Here is a 23,440-nt window from a genome sequence, read left to right on the forward strand (position 1 = left end):
CAAGAATCTGTCGAGTTGAAAGGAAGTCCAAGCAGCAATGGAGAATAGCACACTCAAGTATCTAGGATAGGAATGGAAGAAGGGAGACAGGGCGATAGTTGGACAGACAGGAGGGGTTCAGCAAGGGTTTTCTGAGAAATGGCTTAACCACCGTATGTTTGAAGACAGCAGGGACAGTTACAGTGGAAAGAGATAGATTGAGAATATGGCATATGGGAAGGATAACAGTATATGAGATGGGGTCAAGTAGAGGGGAAGGAATAGGATCCGAGGGGCATGTAGTAGGCTTGGCTGAAGACAGAAGCTGTGCAATTTCTTCCTCTGTGATTACAGAGAAGGCAGAAAAGTCAGCAGTAATTGACGGAGGGACAAGCAGGTGGGACCAGAAAGAAGCTTCCTGAGCTGTTTGGGTGAAGGATGAAGGGGAGGTGGGAGGTTGAAGTTCAGGAGAGTGGATGGTGGGTAGGGGAGAAGGATGTGACTTTATAGTCAACTCAAGGGTGATCTTGCGGACCTTGTCATGGAAGTATTCAGCCATAATCTTGGGAGAGAGAGAAGGAGGGGTCGGAAGTGGGGTTGCTTTGAGGAGGAAGTTAAGCTTGGCAAAGAAACGATGAGGGTTGGAAGAAAGGGAGTTAGTTAGTTGGATGTAGTAGTCTTGCTTGACCTGTGTAAGTGCAGAATTAAAGGAAGTCAACATAAATTTAAAGTGAAGAAAGTCAGCACATGTGTGAGATTTGAGCCAAAGGCACTCAGCACAGCGGGTGCAGGAACGTAAGTAATGGACACTGGGACTGAGCCAAGGTTGTGGTTTGGTATGCCTGACAGAGCAAGAAACAGGGGGCGCAAGGGTGTCCAGAGCAGAGGAGAGAATAGAGTTGTACAACGAGACAGCCTCGTGGACAGACTTAGATAACTTAGTGGAGTCAAGGAAAGGTGAAACAGGGGATGAGAACGTGGAAGAATCGAGGGCTTGAAGATTTAAAAACCTCTGGGAGGTGACTGGGCGTGGCAGAGGGGGAGGGGGAGTAATAGTGAAGGATATCAGATGGTGATCAGAGATGGGGAGCAGTGAGGTAGAGAAGTTAGAGAGAGCAGTTGGAGAAAAAGACAAGGTCAAGGCAGTGACCATCTTGGTGAGTGGGGGTTGTGGAGCAAAGCTGGAGGTCAAATGAGACAATGGGAAAAGGAGAAAGAAGCTCCACTTAGGAGCTAGATTACTGGAGGAGGTAGTGGTGGGAAGAATCTGTGTGAAAGTGGATCCCTGAAAGGAGAAGACTGCATGTTTAGCTCAGAAGAGAAGAGGTTTGCCCCAAACAAGATTGATAATTATTATTGAATGGGCTCACAGACACAGATAAAATAGGAGCATGGAGCATTACAGTGTGTATTTAATGCTGTACAACCCTAGGACAAAAACACTACCTTGAAGTACTAATTGTTTTTCACGTATTCTTAACTAAAGAAAAGTGGAGCACTCCATATCCATCTCTTGAGTTACTGAAGAGACTTCTATGCCAGGGTATTAAAGAAAAATCCCTTTCACCCTGGAAAATCTGGCGAGTGGCACAGTGGTTAGAGCTACAGCCTCAGCACTCTGAGGTTGTGGGTTCAAATCCCATGCTGCTCCTTGTGAACATGGGCAAGTCACTTAATCCCCTATTGCCCCAGGTACATTAGATAAGAGTGTGAGCCCACCAGGACAGATGGAGAAAAATGCTTGAGTACCTGAATGTAAACCATTTAGGCTATAAGTGGTATATAAATACTTAAATAAATAAATAAAAGTGTATGTCATAAGTGAAAAAAGGGGATGACCAAGAGAAAATGTTCCATGGCGGCCCCTGGGGAGTGAATCCATCAATGGATCACCCTGCAGTTGGGATACCACACATACACCAACAGTAGCTTTTAAGGAATATTTCCAATTGAACTATCCTTGTGAACTGCTCATTCATATTAAATGGAATGCCCTCACAGCAACTCTGAGGGATAAAAATAAGTGTACTACTGGAGGAAGTGACGTCATCGCCGCGGATGGGAGCTTGATCTGAGAGCTCCGTTCGGGCCCGGCGTTCTAACTATCTATTGCTGTGTAAAAAGCGCAATTTTCCTGCCCCCGGGTGCTGGTGAGGTGTGCGAAGGTTTGGTGAACCACATGGCAACGCGCAAAAAACTGCTCGGCGATAAACCCGGCCAGCGCACCATGGAGCAAGCGCTGGGTCGGGCTGCACGTGGTGGGGCAGGCCCGGAGACCAGCAGTGGGGAGGCGGCGAGATTGAGTGGCGCCATCGCGGCGGTGGCCGATATGGTGGCAGAACCCATGCAGGAGGATGCCCTACCGGAACCGCTTACGAAAGCAGATATGCAACGCTGGATCATGGAAGTAAAATCTGAAATCTCGGCTGTGGCTGTGCAAGTCCGGGAAGCGGTGCAAGAGCTGCGCACTGACCTGGTGGAGGTGGGCACGAGGGTGGAAGTGGTGGAGATGCGGCTGGATAGTTGCGAGGACAATGTGATTGGTGTGCAAAGATCCCTGGAATCTGCATCTGCTGATTACCAACTCCTCCTGGATAAGGTCGAGGACCTGGAGAACCGAACCTGGCGTAATAACTTGAGGGTGCGGGGCCTACCGGATCTACCGGAGTATAAAGATGTTCGGGCTACTACTATTAAGCTGCTCCATTGGCTTCTACAGGACGACTCTCTGGAGCCGGGTCTGGAGCTCTGGGACCCCGGACCTCAGATTTACCTAAAGACATTGTGATCTGCCTTCAGAGCTTTGTGCCTAAAGAACAGATCTTCCGCAGAGCCCGGGAGCTGGGCACAATCACCTGGGAGGGGCATCGATTGGAGTTCTATCAGGACTTGGCTGCGGGCACGCTTCAGAAACGCCGGGCATTCAGGGAAGTGACTAAAGCTCTGCAGCGCAGCAATTTGCGCTACCGCTGAACTTACCCCTTTGGGGTGGTTATTACTATCAATGGAGTACACACCAAAGTTACCACTGTGCGGGAGGCCCGTGGCTTGCTGCAACAAGCGGGTATTGAAGTACCGGAGGAGGTTGTTCCTCCGGGGGGAGCGGCGCCCAACCGAGCGGGGAATCCCGCCTCCTCCCGATGGCAGCGTGTGGAGAGTGGATCCAGGAGCGGGAGGGGAGGCCGGGGGGGCGGACCCTCTCTTCGAGCTACTGCTTCTACCTCGAGTGGCCCCCCCTGAAAATTGACTGGTTGTGTTTGTTTCATTACTATTTTTCTTCTTCCCCTCAGAGTGGGAGAAGTGTTTTTGGTCACTCTCCCTGAGGATGAATGTTTGGGTTTTGGGGGAGGGTTGTGTGGGGGATGTTCCTGGACTGTTCTTGGGATGTGGTGGGAGGGGGAAATGGGGGAATTTTTCTGTGATGGGTGGGGGTATAGTGTTGGGTGGGGAAGGGGGGATTGAGTATTATTGTGTGGAGGGCTGCTGGTTGGGAGAGTTGGCTTATGGGGATTGTTGTGGGGGATGTTTTGATAGTTAGTACATGGATATGGGGACTGAGAAATGGGTCTTGGGAATGGTTCACTTTCTTGCAAGTTGGTGGGAGATCTGTGGACTCTCACTTTGGGAGAGGGAGAGGGAGGGGTGGTAGGGAGGGGGGGAGGAGGGGGGTATGGGGACGAATATGGAGAGGTTGGGTCTGCATCGTCCTTTGCTTCACTTAGACTATGGAGGGGTTTAGATTGGTTTCTTATAATATTAGGGGTCTTAATTCCCCCAATAAGAGACGGGCTTTCTATAGAGAGCTGCTTCGTTTGAAGGCTGATGTTTGCTTTGTCCAGGAGACTCATCTACTTCAGTCCCATGAATCCCTGGTCAAGGACACTAGGTTTCCTCTGGCCTTCTGGGCTTCCCGAGTAAGTACTTCCAAGAGGGGAGGGGTGGGCATTCTTATTCGTAAGGGGGTTCGCTGTGAGGTACATAGGGTGGTGCGGGATCCCCAGGGTAGATATATAATGCTGGAGGCTCTGATTGAGGGGGTCTTGTACTCCCTGGTTAATATCTATGCCCCTAACGAGGGTCAGGGGGCCTATTTCCAAGAATTGGTGCCTCGAATCCTCTGGTTCAAGGGGAGTGCCCTGGTTTTGGATGGGGATTTCAATCTTATCGTGACCCCTCATTTGGATAACTCTGGGCGGGCGGATCGGTATGGGAGAAAGGATCGTAAATTGATGCGCAAGGCTTTGACTACCCTTAATTTGGTGGATGGTTGGCGGTGGTTACATCCCACGGTTAGGGACTATACTTATTTTTCGGGGATACACTCCTCTTATTCTAGAATTGATTATGTATTCATAGAGCGGGGATTGCTTCGTCGGGTGGAGTCCACAGGGATTGAATCATTCACGTGGTCGGATCATGCACCGGTTTGGGTGAGGCTCTTGGGGGAGGGAGGTGGGTCGGGACAGAAATTTTGGCGTTTCAATGATAGCCTTCTTGATGACCCGGAGGTGGGAGCGCAGATAGAGGGGTGGCTGCAGGAATATTTGGATGTGAATGAGGAGTGTGGAGCATCGTTGGAAGCGGTTTGGGAGGGATTAAAGGCTACCCTTCGAGGCAGATTGATTGCTTTGGCTTCAGCCAGGCAGCGTAAACGGCGGGCAGACGCGGCGGAACTGCTGATTCTGATAGGTTGGTTAGAGCACTTACACAAGCGCAATCCTTGGGATACTGAGCTATGTGGGAGGTTGTTTCAGGCGCGCCGCGACCTCCAGGCTTTAGACTTGGAGCGCCTGCATCTTAATTTGCAGCTTCTCCAACAGAGATATTTTGAGTTTTCTAATAAAGCTAGTCGGCTGGTTGCCCACCGTCTGAAGGTGCGACAGACGCGTAATCAGATTCTCTCGATCAGGGCGGCCTCTGGGGAGCTATTGCAGAAAGAGGATGCTATTCGGGCTCGTTTCGCGGAGTTTTACTCCCATCTTTATACTCCAGAGGCTCCCGGGTCCTCGCAGGATCTGGACGCCTATTTAAATTCGGCGGCACTGCCCAAGATTGCTGGTGAAGATGTGGTACGGTTGGACCGTCCTCTCACGCTGATTGAGGCTCGTGGAGCGCTGCGCTCGATGAAACTGGGTAAATCGCCCGGGATGGATGGATTCACTGTTCGGTACTATAAACGCTTTCAGGATCTTTTGCTGCCTCCTTTGTTACGCTTTCTTAATTCTCTGCAAGAGGATAGTGTTCTCCCCTACTTCATGCGCTTGGCGGGGGTTACGGTGCTGGCTAAAGAGGGAAAGGACCCCCTTCCTATAGGCTTCCTATAGGCCGATCTCGCTGCTGGGGGTTGACACTAAGATCTTCACGCGAATTTTGGCGGATAGACTAATGAGTTGGATTCCCCGGTTGATCCATCCTGATCAGTCGGGGTTTGTAGTGGGAAGACAGGTGGGCGATAACACTCGTCAGGTCTATAACTTGTTTGAATGGGCCAGGAGGAGTGCACGGGACACGGTGTTTCTATCTGTCGATGCTGAGAAGGCTTTCGATAGGGTCTCCTGGCCTTTTTTGTTTCGGATCTTAGATTCTGTGGGTTTGGGTCCGCGCATGCGAGATTGGATTCGGGTCCTTTATACTTGCCCTCTTAGTTGTGTTAAGGTTAATGGGGTGTATTCGGAGACTTTTTCTTTAGCCCGGGGAACTCGACAGGGATGTCCTCTCTCCCCGCTTCTTTTTGCCCTGACGGTAGAACCCTTGGCTCAGCGGGTGCGGATGAACAGGGATATAAAAGGGGTTACGGTGCCGGGAGGGGATTATAAATTGACCCTGTTCGCGGATGACCTTCTGTTTACGGTGGAGGAGCCTGAGAGTTCTCTGCCTGCAATATTGCGGGAGTTGGAAGATTTTGGTCAGGTTTCGTGTTAACGTGGGTAAATCGGAGCTTCTCAATATTAACTTGACTGGAGAGCGAGTGTCTAATCTCAGAGACCAATTTCCGTTTCGGTGGGTTCAGCATTCTCTACGTTATCTGGGGGTTTATTTTGGACCGCCGGGAGTGGCACTTTATGATCTTAATTTCCCTCCGCTCTTTCGGCATATTCGCCAGGATTTGCTTGGCTGGAAAGATCAGTACTTTTCTTGGTTGGGCAGGGTGGCTGTTGTGAAGATGATGATCTTACCCCGTCTCTTGTTTTTGTTTCAGGTGCTGCCGCTATGGGTGAGCAGGAGGGCGTTGGAGGGGGTTCAAAGGCATCTTTTCGATTTCATATGAGCGGGCAGGAGACCCAGGGTAAGCAGGAAGGTCTTATATTTGGGGCGGAGTGATGGGGGACTGGGGGTACCCAACGTGGTGAAATACTACCAGGCTGCTCAGTTGCGTGCCCTTCTAGAATGGCAGACGCAAGTACCGAAACCGTGGGTGGAGATAGAGCAAAGTTTAAATGATGGAGTGCTGCCGGGCAAGGTGCGACTAGTGGGTGAGGTGCCTTCAATTGGAACTTCTCTGAGGGTTTGGAATCAGACCAGAGGGGGCTTATTGCAGGGCAGGCGCCATTCCTGGTATACCCCGTTGAGACATAATCCAGATTTTTTACCGGGCATGGATGGGGGAATGTTTGCTGTTTGGGAAGCTACTGGTTTGGTATGTGTGGGACAACTATGGGATCCGATTTTGGGCCGTATTCGACCCTTTGCAGAGCTCCGGGGTAGGTTTGGCTGGGGGGTCCGGGATCTGTTTCCTTACCTCCAAGTTATTCACTATATTCGGACTTCGGGTCTCCTGGGGGATTTGAGGGGGGGGCAAGACTCCCTTCGAGTTGTTGTTGGGTCCAGTACTCCGGAAGGGGGTTCTGGCTGTTATCTATAGGTGTCTTAATCATAGGGAGGCCCCACATCCCTACATGAGGGCTTGGGAAGGTGATTGGGGAGCTCCTATTTCGTGGGATACTTGGGGGAATATCTGGACAGAAGTTTCCTCGGCGGGTATATCTGCTCTGCTGATTGAGAATGGTTATAAAGTCCTCTTTCGCTGGTACTATACTCCTCAGGCTGTGGCACGTTGGCAGGGGGGTGTGAGTGCACTATGTTGGCGGGGTTGTGGGGAGGTGGGCACCTACCTTCATATGTGGTGGCAGTGTGGGCGGGTGCGTGAGTTCTGGAAGGAGGTTTTTTCTAGGGTGTCCCAGATCCTTGATATCCAGATCCCGGAGAGTTGGCGACATGCCCTATTGTATTGGCATCAATTAGATCTGGCCTGGGGAGATTCTATGTTTTGTAAGATGGCATTCACTGCTGCCAGGTTGGCTTTGTCCTCCTTGTGGAATCAAGCGCTCTCTCCCACCTGGGATATGGTGGAGCAGCGCTTGCTTTCATGGCAACTTCTTTACCACTTAATGGCTTTGCGGCATGGCAAACAACATGGCTATGCTCGTATTTGGCGTAGATTTCGGGCTTCTGTGGAGGTTGGAGGTAGGGGCGGACCGGGGATTTGAGCTACATTTGGGGCTGAACTGGGTAGGCGGGGATGTGGGGGATTTCATATTCCTATTCCTCTCCTATTTTCTGCTGTGTATGGGCTTTGATGGTTCTCAACCTTTTTAAATGTTGTGGGTATTGTGTTTTGTCCCTGGGGGGAGGGTGGGGGGGGGTGGGGGCTATTGTGGTGTGTTGTTGCTTGATCATAGGGATTGCACATGTTATTTGGTTTGCAGCTCTTTGAGTGTTTTCCAGAATGTTGCACATTGTGCCTTGTTTTATTTATTGCTGCTGCATCTACTATGTATATTTTATGTTGTGTGTATATCTCAATAAAAGCTTTATTCAAAAAAAAAAAATAAGTGTACTACTCATCTAGTCTGCATGAACAGCACAGGAAGGATTTGAATTCATTGCTAGAAGAAATAAAGCACACTGAGGCCTAGTTGATTACAAATTCCCATAATGATCTACTGCTCAAACTGTGGAAATTAAAGTATCAACATAATGAGCTCCAAAGCCTGCAAGCAAGGCAAGAGATTTTTATTCAGAAAGCCAATTATTACTCTTATTACAATAAAGCTGGACACATTTTGGTGAAGTACTTGAAAGGGAATAAAAATAAAGCTAGAACAGTGCTTCCCAAACTTATATCCAATATCACACCATTTTAATACCTAGAAACTCACATGATTCCTGGTGGTGATAAAAACAAGACTGCAAACTCAGAGCTGCCAAATTACTCAGTGCTAGCAGGTAGACCTTTTGGCCAGTCCTGGTTTTGAACTAGCATCTCATAAATAGTGTGGTATCTGTAGTTCTCATTCTTAACCATTTAAATCAGTGCTGCAGGTCCAATAATGTATCAGGATTGGGTTGCCAAAATCCTGGACTGACCTAAAATCTCCCTCTTGGAACCTTGTAACTTAGCAGTTTTGTGAACCTGTACTCTCCTCCTCCTACCTCAACTATTTCTTCCACCTTCATATCCAAAGCATGAAGGCAGCAGCAAAGATAGGTCCCTCTGTGATAGTACTCTGTATAGGTTTCTAGTCTAACAGGAAGCCACACAGAAGAAGGGAGAGGGCTTGTGAACATGCTGCTATTACTGGGCGTAGGGCACAGTGGAGATCCAGCGTAGCCCCGTTTTTTTCTGACCCAATCTATTGAAGTGACCCCATTTGGGGAGTCCTGATACACTCTCTTCACAGAGAATGAGGCCTTGGCAAGTAAATTCTTTTCATATTATACTGCCGAGTCCTCTGAAGTGTCAGTTTAAAGTGTTGATTTTACATTAGAATTAAAAATTCTCAGATTAACAGATGAGAATAAAGACTCTGAAGCATCCCTATCACAACAGAAGATGGATGATGAGTCTCCTAAAATAGATGACTTTAAAGCTGATTTTTTTCCCCCCCAAAATGTTTACCAAAGATCTCTCTCCAAGTTGCAGTCTTTATGTCAGGAATTTAGAGAAGGAGGAACTGTGGAGATACCTGTTGCTGGACTCTGATGCTTCTTATAGAAAAGCATAGGTGGGATCCAGCTTTTGTTCAAAATTATTGATTCAATTTTCTCACAATCTCGGACTGCAAAATATATGCAAAAATATTAGCCCAGTGATATGCTCTCCCAATCTTCAACAGCCACCAACTGGTCAGGTTTTCAAGTTGACCCTTCTAAATATGCAAGAAAGATTTGCATATAATAACATAAGAACTGCCGCTGCTGGGTCAGACCAGTGGTCCATCGTGCCCAGCAGTCCGCTCCCGCGGCGGCCCATAGGTCAAAGACCAGTGCCCTGACTCTAGCCCTACCTTCGTACATTCTGGTTCAGCAGGAACTTGTCTAGCTTTGTCTTGAATCCCTGAAGGATATTTTCCCCTATAACAGCCTCCAGAAGAGCATTCCAGTTTTCTACCACCCTCTGGGTGAAGAAGAACTTTACGTTTGTACGGAATCTATCCTCTTTTAACTTTAGAGAGTGCCCTCTCGTTCTCTCTGCCTTGGAGAGAGTGAACAACCTGTTTTTATCTACTAAGTCTATTCCCTTCATTATCTTGAATGTTTCGATCATGCCCCCTCTCAGTATCCTCTTTTCAAGGGAGAAGAGGCCCAGTTTTGCCGTACAGTAGTATGCATGTAACTCTCTCTCGTACATGTTTATTAGGGATATCCTGAAACCTGATCCACTGGCAGCTCTCTAGGTCTAGAAGCGAAGATCATCATGCTAGTCAACACAAGAGTTGCTATACTGGAACAAGTCATAGGTTCATCAAATCCAGTATCCTGTTTTCAAAAGTGACCAACCCAGGTCACAAGTACCTGGCAAGATTCCAAAAGAGTAAAACAGAGTAGCCTAATGGTTAATGCAGCAGCATGAGAACCAGGAGAATTGGGTTAGTTTCTCACTGTGACTCTGGGCAAGTCACTTAACCCTTTATTTCCCCATTGTCACCGGCAGCCTCAAGGCAATGGGTCCTAAGGCACCAGTGACAAGAAAAAACTCTTTTGAGCCGCTGCAGGCTGCACAAGGAAAAGAAAGGGCAACTGCAGAAAAACACCACGGCACCACATAAATATGTTTCATAAAGCAAGGACCTAGTTTATTCAGGCAAAAAAACCCATTTAAACCCACCTTCTTGCATCCAGGTTTAAACAGTTCAAGGTTCAAAAAGAAAGAAATACTGTCAGAATGTTCGAAGCACATAAAGTATAATCCTTTTACCAGTGCACACTGTGCACACAAAAATTAAAAGTTTTTTTTTTTTTTTTTTTTTTAGTCCTTGTGTTATTGCTGTTCAATAAAATTCATTGAAACTCTTTTATCCTGAGTCTCTCAATATTCAAAATAAATTCAAAATTCACAGTTCTGGCTTCTCAAAGCTGCCACAGCTTATCTCTAAAGCAACTCTCTGAAGTTATCCAAAACAGTTTCTTGGGCTATCAGATCACTCTGCCTGCACTAGTGCTATGGCACTAGGCCCCAGCATATGACTCGCTGGCCAAGGAATGTGCTCTGTGTGGTCTCAATATGCAAAATTTATGCCCTCAAAAACCCACCACAGAAAAACACAGAGCAGTCCCCACTTCCTGGAATTATTAACAGCCCTTCCCCCAGACACAGGGAAGGAAGAAACCCCCCCCCCAAAAAAAAACAATTCTTTTAAAGTTCTTTCAGGTGCTACCAAGCATCATACCTTTCTCAGGGTTACACAGCAATAAGCATTCAGTAAGCTTATCCCCTCAAAATATTCATTTATTCACAAAAAGTGAGGCAAAAAGTTCCAGCAAAACCATAAGGCAATTTTAACTCACTTGCCTTTAGTGCAGAATTCCTGAGCAGTTCAGGGTACGGCCCCAACTCTGTGGCTTGTAAATCCTGGTGTACTGGCTCCTGCTCTGAACCAGCCTCTACCAGGTCCATGTATTCTGACTGTTCACTGCCATTCAGAACTCTCAGCCCTGAGTATTCATAGAAACATAGAAGATGATGGCAGAAAAGGGCTACAGCCCATCAAGTCTGCCCACTCTGCTTACCCACCCCCTGTCTATGCCCTAATGACCCAATTTCCTTATCTTGACCCTCGTAGGGATCCCACATGGGTATCCCATTTATTCTTAAAGTCTGGCACGCTGTCTGCCTCGATCACCTGCACTGGAAGCTTGTTCCAATGATCAACCACTCTCTCTGTGAAGAAATACTTTCTGGTGTCGCCATGAAATTTTCCGCCCCTGAGTTTGAGCGGGTGCCCTCTTGTGGCCGAGGGTCCCTTGAGAAAGAAAATATCATCTTCCACTTCGACACGTCCCGTGAGGTACTTAAATGTTTCGATCATGTCTCCCCTCTTCCTACGTTCCTCAAGAGTGTAGAGCTGCAATTTGTTCAGTCTCTCTTCGTACGAGAGACCCTTGAGCCCCGAGATCATCCTGGTGGCCGTCCGTTGAACCGATTCAATTCTGCGCACATCTTTACTGTAATGTGGCCTCCAGAATTGCACACAGTACTCCAGATGAGGTCTCACCATGGCCCTGTACAACGGCATTATGACTTCAGGCTTTCGGCTGACGAAACTTCTATTGATACAACCCAATATCTGCCTTGCCTTAGATGAAGCCTTCTCCACTTGATTGGCAGTTTTCATGTCTGCACTGATGATTACTCCTAAATCTCGTTCTGCTGAAGTCCTAGTTAAAGTTTCTCCGTTCAAGAAGTACGTCCTGCATGGATTTCCGCTTCCGAGGTGCATGACCTTACATTTCTTAGCATTGAAGCCTAGCTGACAGGTTGAGGACCAACTTTCCAATGTAAGCAGGTCCTGCACCATATAATTCTGTAAACTGCATTCACTTACTATATTACATAGTTTGGCGTCATCGGCAAATAGTGTTATTTTACCTTGAAGCCCTTGAGTCAGATCCCCTATGAATATGTTGAAAAGGAGTGGACCCAGGACCGAGCCCTGCGGCACTCCACTGGTCACCTCCGATGTTTTAGAGAGGGTACCATTAACCACCACCCTCTGAAGTCTGCCACTCAGCCAATCATTGACCCATGCAGTTAGTGTCTCTCCTAACCCCATCGATTCCATCTTGCTTAGCAGCCTGTGGTGTGGGACACTGTCAAAAGCTTTCCTGAAGTCCAGGTACACGACGTCCAAAGACTCTCCCAAGTCCAATTTTCTTGTTACCCAGTCAAAGAAGCTGATGAGATTGGATTGGCAGGACCTACTCTTGGTGAATCCATGCTGACTGGGATCCCGAAGATTCCCTTCATTCAAGATCATGTCCAATTTGCTTTTAATTAGTGTTTCCATGAGTTTGCACACTATTGATGTGAGACTCACCGGTCTATAATTCGCAGCCTCTGCCCTGCAACCCTTTTTATGCATAGGAACGACATTAGCTAATTTCCAGTCCAGGGGAACTTTCCCCTTACTTAGGGAGAGATTGAATAGCTCAGCCAACGGTTTCGCCAGGACATCGCTCAATTCTCTGAGCATTCTTGGGTGCAAATTGTCTGGTCCCATGGCTTTGTTCACCTTGAGTCTTGCCAGTTCACTGTAAACTTCACCTGGTGTGAACTCAAAATTCTGAAACGGGTCTTCTGTGCTTTGTGCCTTCCTGCCTTCCTTGCTGCTCCTTCTTTTCCCTCTGTCTCTCTAGCTGTTCTGCTCTCTGGAGTAAAAGCCTGCAGCCATGCCCCAAACCCTCAGGAGCAAAGGCTTTCCTGCTGGTTCTAGTTACAGCCTGCAAGTGACTGCTGGGAACTAGGCTAGAGCTGTGTGTGTGTTGTGGAACAGGCAAATCTGCTCTTGTGCTCCCTCTAGAGGCCACAGAAGAAAACTCCTCAAAATTGTTAATTTGAGGTTTAAAGTGTACTGTTTCTAGTGCATCCGATTCTAGGGACAGACCTAGTAGGCATAGGCTGAATACCATACCATGTATATACCTGTATATAATATATATATAGTATCTGTATATAATATGGGGCTCATTTAAAAAAAAAAAAATAGACATCCAAAAGACAGCATACACCAGCACTTGGACAACTTACTAGTCAAAACGTCCAAATGAGCATTCTCAAAACAGACTTTCTAGACATCTTTCTGGTCACTTTCTCTCCAGCATGTCTAAATCTTAAGGGAATTAGTTTGCTGGGTACCTTTTTATTTATAAGAATGAAATACATATAATACTTATAACCATGGTTATACTATATGGCCCCAGAAAGAAGAGGATGGATTGAGACGGTTAGGTTTTACTTCCATTGCTTTCAATGGGAGTAAAACCCAGATGTCTCTACATGTCCTCCTTATTTCCATTGCTTTCAGTGGAAGTAAAACCCAGATGTCTCAATCCGTCCTCCTTTTTCTGGAGTCATAGGTTAACCCTAAATGTGCTGTAATAACAAAATAATACTGATCTTACCTCCAGTAATCAGCAATAAGAAAATGCTTCCCTGCTTAGCAATCCCCCTACTCTCTCCCACCACTAGTTCTGTTGCCCCCACTGGGGGCATTTTAGTGGTGTTTATCAATTAAACCTTACAAATAAAATATAATCTCTAATTAACCTACAGTTGCAAGTTTAAACAATGCAAAACTAGCAGAATTTTCCAAGGCACATTCTATGAAATTGTTATCGATTCATGCATATTTAATACTGCTGTGGAGATTTGCCTTATTGCCTCAGTAAAAGCTTATTTCTCTGTTTTAATTCTTTGTGATGAACTTTTATTCTGCCGCCGAGTGCTCCAATTATAGCAGGCTGAGGAAGCAGTAAGCACCAAGTATTAAAGTGAGTTTGTTGTCCTAACTCTTCTGAGCCCTCTTTGAAATTAGCTCTTGAACTGATAGATGAATATGGATTCTTTACTGGGTTTAGGCTCAATCTGGCGAAGTCTGTAGCTCTACCCTCCTTACCTGAAGTACGAACACAGTGGTTGGCCACCTTTCCTCAAACATTTAGCCCAAACATCACAATATCAATGAGTGGTTGTTTGTTTGTTTTGTTTTTTAATTCTTTATTGATTTTCAAAACAAATGCAAAGAAAATACAATCAATTAATACACCAAACAGTACTTATATTCCCATAGATAATAGTTCAAAGTGCATAAAAATCAATTAGGAATTAAAGGCTTATTTGATTAATCAGTTTTAACAAATTCCACTAATGGACCCCATGTTTCCTTACATTTTTTTATTACGTTCCAATTGTTCAGAATTCATTATTTCAAATCTATAATACTGACAAAGTTTCCCACCAAACATTAAAATTCAATCTGTCCCAGTTCTTCCAGTTTCTTGTTATTAACGGCATAGCTTCCCCCGTCATAATAATATGAAGTCTGTTCTTGTTTTTATCAACTGGACTCTTAGGTTGCAAGAAAGTCCCAAATAAAACGATGTCATACGATAGTGGAATAGAAGCCTCCAATATCCTATTAATTTTACTCTAGACTTCAAAAAATTGAATATCAAGGGACAAGTGATCCAATGTCCCTACCTCAAGATGACAGTACCAGCATCTATTAGACTTTGAACTATCAAACATTTGCAAAGGAACTGGGGTCCAGAAAATTCTATGTAACCAAAAAAACCAAGTTTGTCTCATAGATACTCATACTGTACATCTCATCCTCGAAGTCCAAATCCGTGGCCATTGGTGTAGCAGAAATATGCTGCTTTGTTTCAATATTCCAAATATCTTGTAAGCTTGTTTTTGGTTTTTTATTCAAATATTCCAATATTAATTTATTCCACTTGGTGGCCTGATGCCCTTGCAAATTTGTCTGGAAGCATAGGCTCGGCAAGCTATACTGATTTTTTTTAAAGGTGTGCCAATCAAGGAACCCTTTCTGAATGGCCTGTTTCAACTGCAACCATTTATAATTTTGAGATTTTGAAATGCCAAAAGATTGTTGCAATTGTAATAAATTTACCATTTTCTCATTCTGAATTAGATCTTCTAGAGTTCGTATACCTGCCTGCAACCAATGTTTCCAGAGGATTTTAGACTCGCCGATTTGTATCTTGGAGTTCAACCATAGGGATTGACACATGGATTGTTGTATTGGAATGGTCGTTTAATGACTTCCAGGTGGAAAGAGGAATACTATTGTCTTTATATATTCTAGGAAGCTTGATAGTCAAAATATGTTTATGACTTTCCAATGTCAGCCAATACGACAGAATCTCCATGAGTTCAGGAAGGATCCAATACATACCCTGATGCAAAATAAAGGCTTGATGATACCTGTAAAAATTTGGAAAATTTACCCCTCCCGCTGATTGTGATTTTTGCAAAAATACCAAGGCTATTCTAGCAGTTTTATCCAGCCAAATAAATTTTGTAAGAATCCCATTTAATTTTTTTATAAAAGTAACTTTGAAAATAAACTGGTAAAATACTCATTTGGTAATAAACCATAGGCTGAATCATCATTTTGATGGTTTGAACTTTCCCCCACCAAGAAAGATGTAATGGATTCCAATGCTCACATATTTCTTTGACTTTCAATAATAAGGATTTTTCATTTACTGTCATTGTGTCTTCCAAAGTTCTTTGAATCATAATACCCAAATATTTTATTCCCTCTTCCTTCCAAAGGAATGGGAATGTATCAAATAAAGCTTTTACACAATGTACATTCAATGGAAGAACCTCTTATTTACTCCAATTTATCTTGTAACCAGAAAATTTACCAAAATGATCAAAAACGAGATGGTAGATTCAGGATTCTTCAAATGAAGCAAAATATCATCAGCATAAACCGACCTGCATACAGAATTCCCTGTATCTCCTTTGCCTGCTAAATGGCCAACAAGGGTTCCAAAACAATATAAAAAAGAAAAGGAGATAAGGGACATTCTTATCTAACTCCCCTCTCCAGACGAAAACGCTCTGAGAATATATTATTAATATATAATCTGGCAGATGGGGAACTATACAAAGTTTGAATCATTAGAATAAATCCGGATCCTATTCCAAACCAATCCATTGCTTGGTACATAAAAGTCCATTCTACACGATCAAAGGCCTTCTCTGAATATCAATGAGTGTTATGCTTCCTGATGGCTTGATTCATTTGGCCACAAGAGTCTCTCGACTCATTTCAGTATTTAAGTGACTGTGGATTGATATTGCAGTGTTTGGGCTCTTTTTGTGTACCATTATATGAAGTCAGAATATTGATGATATCGAGATACTGCTCAGCATAGTGGACACACTTTTATGGATGACTTTCATCATTTCATTTGTTCAATTCATGATCTGATTCAAGTATTTTAAGTATAAGAGAGAAAAGTTGTAGCATGTTCTGCATTGAGGCTCAGACTCCTGAGGCAGGACTTACGGCCGCAACACATACATGTCGAGTCTTGACCAGTGCTCCCTCTAAGCGGGCGGGTGGTGTGAGCAAAATTTTTTCCCCGTGCGCTAAAAATATCGGGCGCCAGCACCAACTCGCCCGATTCTCCTCTCGCCGCAGCCTGCCATCTCCGTACGCCGTGCGCTGTGACGTGACATTGTGCGCTGCGAGGCAATATTTTGTGCGCCAGCGCACGCCAGCGCAGCTTAGAGGGAACACTGGTCTTGACTACTATATAGATACTGAGCACCATAGTTTTCTTTGTGTACCATTATATGAAGTGTCATTCTCCAAACAACAGAATATATCAACAGTTTGACTCCTGAGGAAGGCACTAAGGTGTCGAAACACAGACTGTGTTGAGTCTGATGCTTGTTTTAGTGCAATAAAGTCCCAGTTGAAGCATCTGTTGTCATCTCTACTTTTGTGGATTGAATGTGATATTTCGTAGGGGGTGTCTCTCCCTTTTTTTTTTTGTTAACAAAACATAGAAAGCAGCTGTTGAGTAGAGCTTATTGACATCACTGTTCTGTTGTTGGTCTTAAAAAAAAGAAAGCAAAAATAACTATGTACCCAGCTAAAGGGAGCCCATGTCCTGATCAGATACATAGAATTCATAATCTGCTGGGGTTTAAAACAATGACTGGCTATAAGTCACCCAGAAGAATAAAGATGACATTTATAACTACATAAACAGTAATTAATAGAACACAAGTCAAAAAGCATCCTTACCTGAGTTTGACTTACAGTTCGCCTTAGCCGGCTCATTCTGCTCTGATCTGATAGCACAAATCTTAAATGGAAATCACTAATTTCTAAAGTCACACCTTAAAAAGATAAAATGTACAACCTGTTTGCAGATCTTTATTTTTCAGAAGAACAAGATGGTGCTCACTTCCTAGTCTATACTGTTCAGATTTCACCACCTTGTCTCTTTTCTGAGATTGCATTATGCGTGTCTTTAATATCTTAGCTTCTCTTAAGTCATCCAGGAAAACAACCAGGAAGTTTACAAATGAGACCAAAAAGAGGGAGGCTGGTGGAGAAAGCTACCTTGAGCAGAAACACATGGTTACCGTGATGCGGACACACATTACTGTGTGCACAAAGGGATTCAGTGTAGAAGTTCACTCATGTTGTACATATGAGCTTTGTTTCTGCTTTTGGTTGATTAGTTTAATCTTGAAGGGGAGGGGGGGGGTCTTTTTTTTTTTTTTTACTGCTCTATACCGTTTGCCCTGGATTGGTAGCATGGAATATTGCTACTCCTTGGGTTTTGGCCAGGTACTAGTGACCTAGATTGACCACTGTGAGAACGGGCTACTGGGCTTGATGGACCCTTGGTCTGACCCAGTAAGGCTATTCTTATGTTCTTAAGATTGCAAGGTGTTTGCAGACCTTGCAAAATAGCTCAGCCAGGTTGATCTGCCATGCCCAAAGGTTTAACAGAGCTATGCCTTTGTTACAGAAATTGCATTTGCTCACATTTTATTTTTAAGGTCTGCTCTGTGCTTTTTAGATCTCTTCATGAGCAGTCTCCTAGATATGGGAGTCGTCGTGTGGCTGAACATAATTGGTGTTTCCATGCCACTAATAGGCTGACCTTGCATTTTCCAGCAATGATTTGTGTCAAACGTTGAAGGTATGCTTAGATGAGATTGTCATATCAGGCTGTGTCAATGAGGAATTCACTTCCTTTAAATGTTAGAGTGGAGAAGATTTGTATTTTAGTAAGACACTAAAGCCTTATTTAACAGATTTTTATGTTGATATATTTTAGTTGTAGGTATTTTATTGTATTTTGTTTTATGCCCTGCTAATGACCAGTTTCTTTATTGCGATCCATGTAGAACCATTACTGGCATCTAATAGAATATACAAATAAACATGAATATTAATGAGGCCATTAAAAATTTCTCTCAGTGCAAAGAAGTAAACAGAGGATTTTATGAGAGAAATTCACTGCCATGTATGAGGCAATGTTGAAGAATTAGTCGAGGATTTAATGTCAGTTTTTGAGATTTACTACCAGTTTGTTGTGTTTTTTTTTTAATTTCCAGCAACCTGCAGCTTTAAAAGTCAACAGGATTTAAAAAATGTGTGTGTGTGTTAAAAGAAAACAAATGCACCGGCAAACATCTTTGTGTGAACTAGAATGTTGTTCTGCAAATAAATATTGGCCTTGCATAACTTTTGTATGTAAGAAATATTTGTGTGGCTGATATTTATGCATAGAATAACATTCCATTTCATGTGCCCTATACCCTGGATCGGTAGCATGGAATGTTGCTACTATTTGGGGTTTTGCCAAGTACTAGTAACTGGGATTGGCAACTGTGAGGACTAGCTACTGGGCTAGATGGACCATTGGTTTGACACAGTAAGGCTATTCTTATGTAAGCTGACAAGTACACAATGAAACTGCTCTTACTGCAGAACCTTTGAGCACATGTGTCCAGCAATCTTTCTATGATTCAGGGTTGTATTTAGGGAGGGGAGCAAATAGGGAAGCTGCCCTGGGTCCCATAGCTCCAAGGGACCCCCATGGTCTGGGCATCTCACTCAGCTGCCATCAGCCCTGCCTTCGGTCCTGGTCCCACTAAACCGGTGGCACTAATGAAGACAGATGCCACGGAGCCTTCCCTCTTGCCTGCATTACTATAGGCTCTGCTGGTCTCAATCCTGACCTCCTCTGAAGTGACTTCCTGTTTTTGAGGGGTAAGATTGAGACTGGCAGAGCTTATAGTGATGCAGGGAAGAGGGAAGCTCCTGCAGCTTCAGTCTTCTTGCCACCCGGTTTAGCAGGACCATAGCTGTATGCAACCAAATGCTGGAAAAGAAAAAGGATAAAAGGATGTGGATCAGGGTCAGCAGTCAGCCAAGAGAGGAAAATAGAGATGCTGGATTGAGGGGGGAGAGGAAAAAATGTGATATGCTTGTTATAGGAAGGGGAAGGGAGACGGTAGCACAGGGGGGCTTGGTATGACAGAAGGGTAATAATTAATCAGCTTGGGGGAGGACAGTTAATGGAACTGAGTGGGTATGGGAAGAATAGGGACACAAAGATATGTTGGGCCTTGCAGAGAGCAGAGTGACATGGAAAATGCTGGACACAAGAGGGTGGAGTATAGAGACAGAAGGGAGATGCTGGACATGGGTAATGAGATAGGGAGATAAAGGGGATATGATGGACATGGTGAAAGGGGAGAAGGGAGACAAGGGGCAGATGCTGAATGGAGGGGGATATGAGAGGCTGAATAAGGGATGGAAAGAAAGAATATGCCTGCTTGGGGGTGGAATGTAATGATCATAGAGGGAGTAGGGTGCTAGAAGAGAGATGCTGGATTAAGATGAGAAAGACGGGAGATACTGAAAGGAATTTTGTGAAATTATGATTGATTGCCTAAACTGCTGGGAATAATGACATGACAGACAAAGGCTGCACCATGCAACTTCAAATCAGCAAAACAGTTCAGAAGGCATTCGCAACCATGCGCAACTTAAGACAAGTCTGAAAATACTTCAACAACGAACAATACAAACTCATAGTCCAAGCGCTAATCCTAGGAATCCTGGGACTACTGTAACATACTTTACCTGTCATGCCCCGCCAACATGCTAAAACAATTACAAACAGTCCAAAATACAGCCTTAAGACTAATAGACTTGCTGAAAAAATACGAGCACATTACCTCAGCTTTCCAAGACTCACACTGGCTCCCAGCACAAACATGCAAACAACACAAATTCTACTGCACCCTATTCAAAGCCCTAAATGGAAATGGACCAAGCTATCTGAACAATCGCCTAATCTGGAAAAACACATCCAGACCAAGGAGAACTCAAGCACACTTTACCCACTCCCCAATCAAAGGCATGCAAAGCAAAAAAATATGACGGTCTACTAGCGACCAGAGCAGCAAAAATAGACCACCACCTCTCAAATCTGCTGACCACGACACCCAACGACAAAACATTCAGGAAAGAACTGAAAACCATACTATTCAAGAAATTTGTCAAATGATCTAACCAAACCGTATCGACCCTTCCCAGATCCCGACGCATACTATAGCTATCAATCTTGTAATCTCCCTGGGAATGCCCAGGCTCATTTCTTGTTGTAAACCGCCTAGAACTGAAAGGTATTGGCGGGATAGAAGACATCAATGTAAATGTAATGTAAACTCCTTTGAAGGCAGCAAGACACCTTTTCAAATTATCTTGTTTTCAGATTATTTCATTTCCTTACCCAATGAAATTTGCTCTGAGGTGTTACATTGGCACTGACATTCATGGGTTTTTTTTTTTGTATAAGTAGTAGTATAAGAGGAGGGGAAAAACAGTTATTAGGAGGGAGGGAGAGAGGTACAAGAACATGTCTGTTCAAACAAAGAAAACCAGCAGTTTCAACAATCCTGAGTAAAATGCAGTCTCCAAAGGTCAGGAGAATCACCATCTTTAGATAACTCTGATTTCAGGGCAAGACATGACCAATAATTTACTAGTTCAAGTACTGTTTTTGGAAGGCCTCATAGGAAGGCACACAGTTTTCCTTAATCTTTGTACTGTAGGTTAACAGAAAATTAATGTTTCAGCTTGCTTGAATTATGGATATTAAGAGAGTCTGCAATTATCACATCCCTTAATGAATATCCAAACAGAAAGAAAATGATACCATGCTTTTTATTTATTTATTCTTGCAGAAAATGGAATATATTTTGAACTCACAAAATCTTGGTGTTGTGATGGCAGAGACTGAAGTAAACGTGCTCTTTATGAATGACAGAATATTTTCACCGAGTCATCAATCTCTTTTCTTGGGTAAGTTTGTACATAGACATCTTGGATTAAATAAACTGAACATTAAGAGACTTGTACAGTAAATTGATGCCTCACATCAACAATATATTTTACTTAAAAGAAAAGATGTGTAGTGGTAGTAAACATCCTAAATATGTAACAGTTTATCTTTAGAGTAGACATCTTGGAGATAACTTTGCTTTCTCAGTCTGGTAAAGACAAAATAAAATCTGCAGTAATGCCATTTACACAAGAAACTTTCAGCTTTCAGCAGTTATGGGTAAAACTTGAACATACACAGTCTTCGTATTTAGAGACTTCATTGAAGTACCATCTGTAATTTCTGAAAAGTAGGAAAAGATGATTAATTAGCAAAGTTTGATGGCACAACACTCAAAAAAGGATATAATGAATACAGTTCAACATAAAACAAATCTGCTATTGTTACTCCCAATGCTCCCTACAAGTAAAACATGATAATGTCAGTACTACGTTGTGTGGATGCTTTGCAGCAGCAGGGACAGGAACTTATTAACCCTTTATTTGGCATTGTTGCTCAGAAGCAACATGTGTCTTTTATGCCTGTTACTTGTCATTGTTGCTCTTGTTCAACATCAAGTTACGTAAAGCAGCTGTTTCACCATCTGCCAATTAAAGCAGTGGTTCCCAACCTTATCTTAGAGGACCACCAGGCCACCCAGGTTTTGGGGATAACCCTAATGAATATGCATGGGGCAGATCTGCATATAATGGAGGTGGCAGGCATGCATATTTATTAGGGCTATTGCAAAAACCCAACTGGCCTGGTGGTCCTCCAGCACAGAGTTGGGAACCACTGAATTAAAGGGTTAAAGGTCCTAAATCGCGCATGGGATTTTGAGCAAATGCAGGAAGATCTTGTAAGTCTGCATATCAATGGAAAATTAACTTTAATGAAGAGAAATGCAAAGTGATGCAAGTAGGGAAGAGTAACCTAAACCATTGCTACACACTAGGTTCACACTAGGGGTCACCACCTAGAAGGATCTAGGCCAGCGATCTCAAAGTCCCTCCTTGAGGGCCACAATCCAGTTGGGTTTTCAGGATTTCCCCAGTGAATATGCATTGAAAGCAGTGCATGCATATTCATTGGGGAAATCCTGAAAACCCGACTGGATTGCGGCCCTCAAGGAGGGACTTTGAGACCCCTGATCTAGGTATAGTCACTGACAATATTTTGACATCGTTTGTTCCATGTGCAACTGCAGTGGCCAAAAATGCAAATACAATTTTGGGAATTAGGATAAGAAAGGAAAACAATATAGAAAATCATAATACTTCTGTATTGCTCCTCCACCTGAATATTGTGTGCATATCCCTCCTTTTTATTTACACTTTGTAATTAAAACTTCCCTATCCCCTAGTACAGGGGTAGGCAATTCCAGTCCTAAAGAGCAGGAGCCAGGTCAGGTTTTCAGGATATCCACAAAAAATATGCATGAGATAGATTTGCATCTCAAGGAGGCAGTGCATGCAAATCCATCTCATACATATTCATTGTGGAGATCCTGAAAACCTGACCTGGCTCCGCCTCTCGAGGACCGGAATTGCCTACCCCTGGCCTAGTACCTTTCGTCTCTAATAAGTCTTAATTTGTCATAGTTTTAGTTTTACCCTCCTTTTATTTTATTTCAACTAAATCTTAAATTTTATTAGATTTTTCTAATTTTTAATATTGTAAACCGTACAGATACATGTGATGGTCGGTATATCAAGCCATAAATAAACTTGAAACTTGCAATTCTAGTCACTGTATTTCAAAAAGAAATAAAGGACAATAAAAATGTTACAGGAGATGGGATGACTCTATCTTCGGACTAAGAAAAAACGACCACATCAGCCCCTACTATAAAAATCTGCACTGGCTTCCAATAGAAGCGCGAATACTATTCAAATTTGCTTGCACCTGTTTCAAGCAAGTCTGGGGACTAGCACCTTCATACCTACAAACTCACTTCATCCTACACAACCCCACACGAGCGACCAGAAACAAAAACATATTTGCATACCCAAAGATTACGGGCTGCAGATACAAATCATTCCTGGATAGAACCTTTAAGTTCCAAGCGAACAGACAGCAAGTTTGGCTGAAAAACTACATAAACGAACCCAACCTGTCTTACAGTGCATTCCGCAAATCGATCAAAACCGCCCTATTCGAAAAATTCACGGACTAAAATCGTCCCCTCCCGCACTAGGACTCCCCTCCCTTTAAACGCCTTTCTTTCTTTCTCAAGATGCCCCTCATGTACTCAGATATTCGCTATCCATAGTACTCC

At 43.9% G+C, this 23,440-nt stretch overlaps 1 protein-coding gene across 4 annotated transcripts in view; it reads right to left on the reverse strand.

Annotated features, from left to right (window-relative positions):
- Window positions 1-20,991: 20,991 nt before the first annotated feature.
- Window positions 20,992-23,440, reverse strand: part of IARS1 (isoleucyl-tRNA synthetase 1) — a 194,191-nt gene continuing 191,742 nt past the window's right edge. For all 4 annotated transcript variants that reach the window (XM_033925926.1, XM_033925929.1, XM_033925925.1 and 1 more), the window contains one exon: window positions 20,992-21,465. In XM_033925926.1, the coding sequence (XP_033781817.1) occupies window positions 21,383-21,465 (83 nt within the window). In that variant the 3' untranslated portion in view covers window positions 20,992-21,382. The remainder of the gene's footprint in view (window positions 21,466-23,440) is intronic.

This window comes from Geotrypetes seraphini, chromosome 17 (assembly GCF_902459505.1).
Source record: "Geotrypetes seraphini chromosome 17, aGeoSer1.1, whole genome shotgun sequence".
NCBI classification, from domain to species: Eukaryota; Metazoa; Chordata; class Amphibia; order Gymnophiona; family Dermophiidae; genus Geotrypetes; species Geotrypetes seraphini.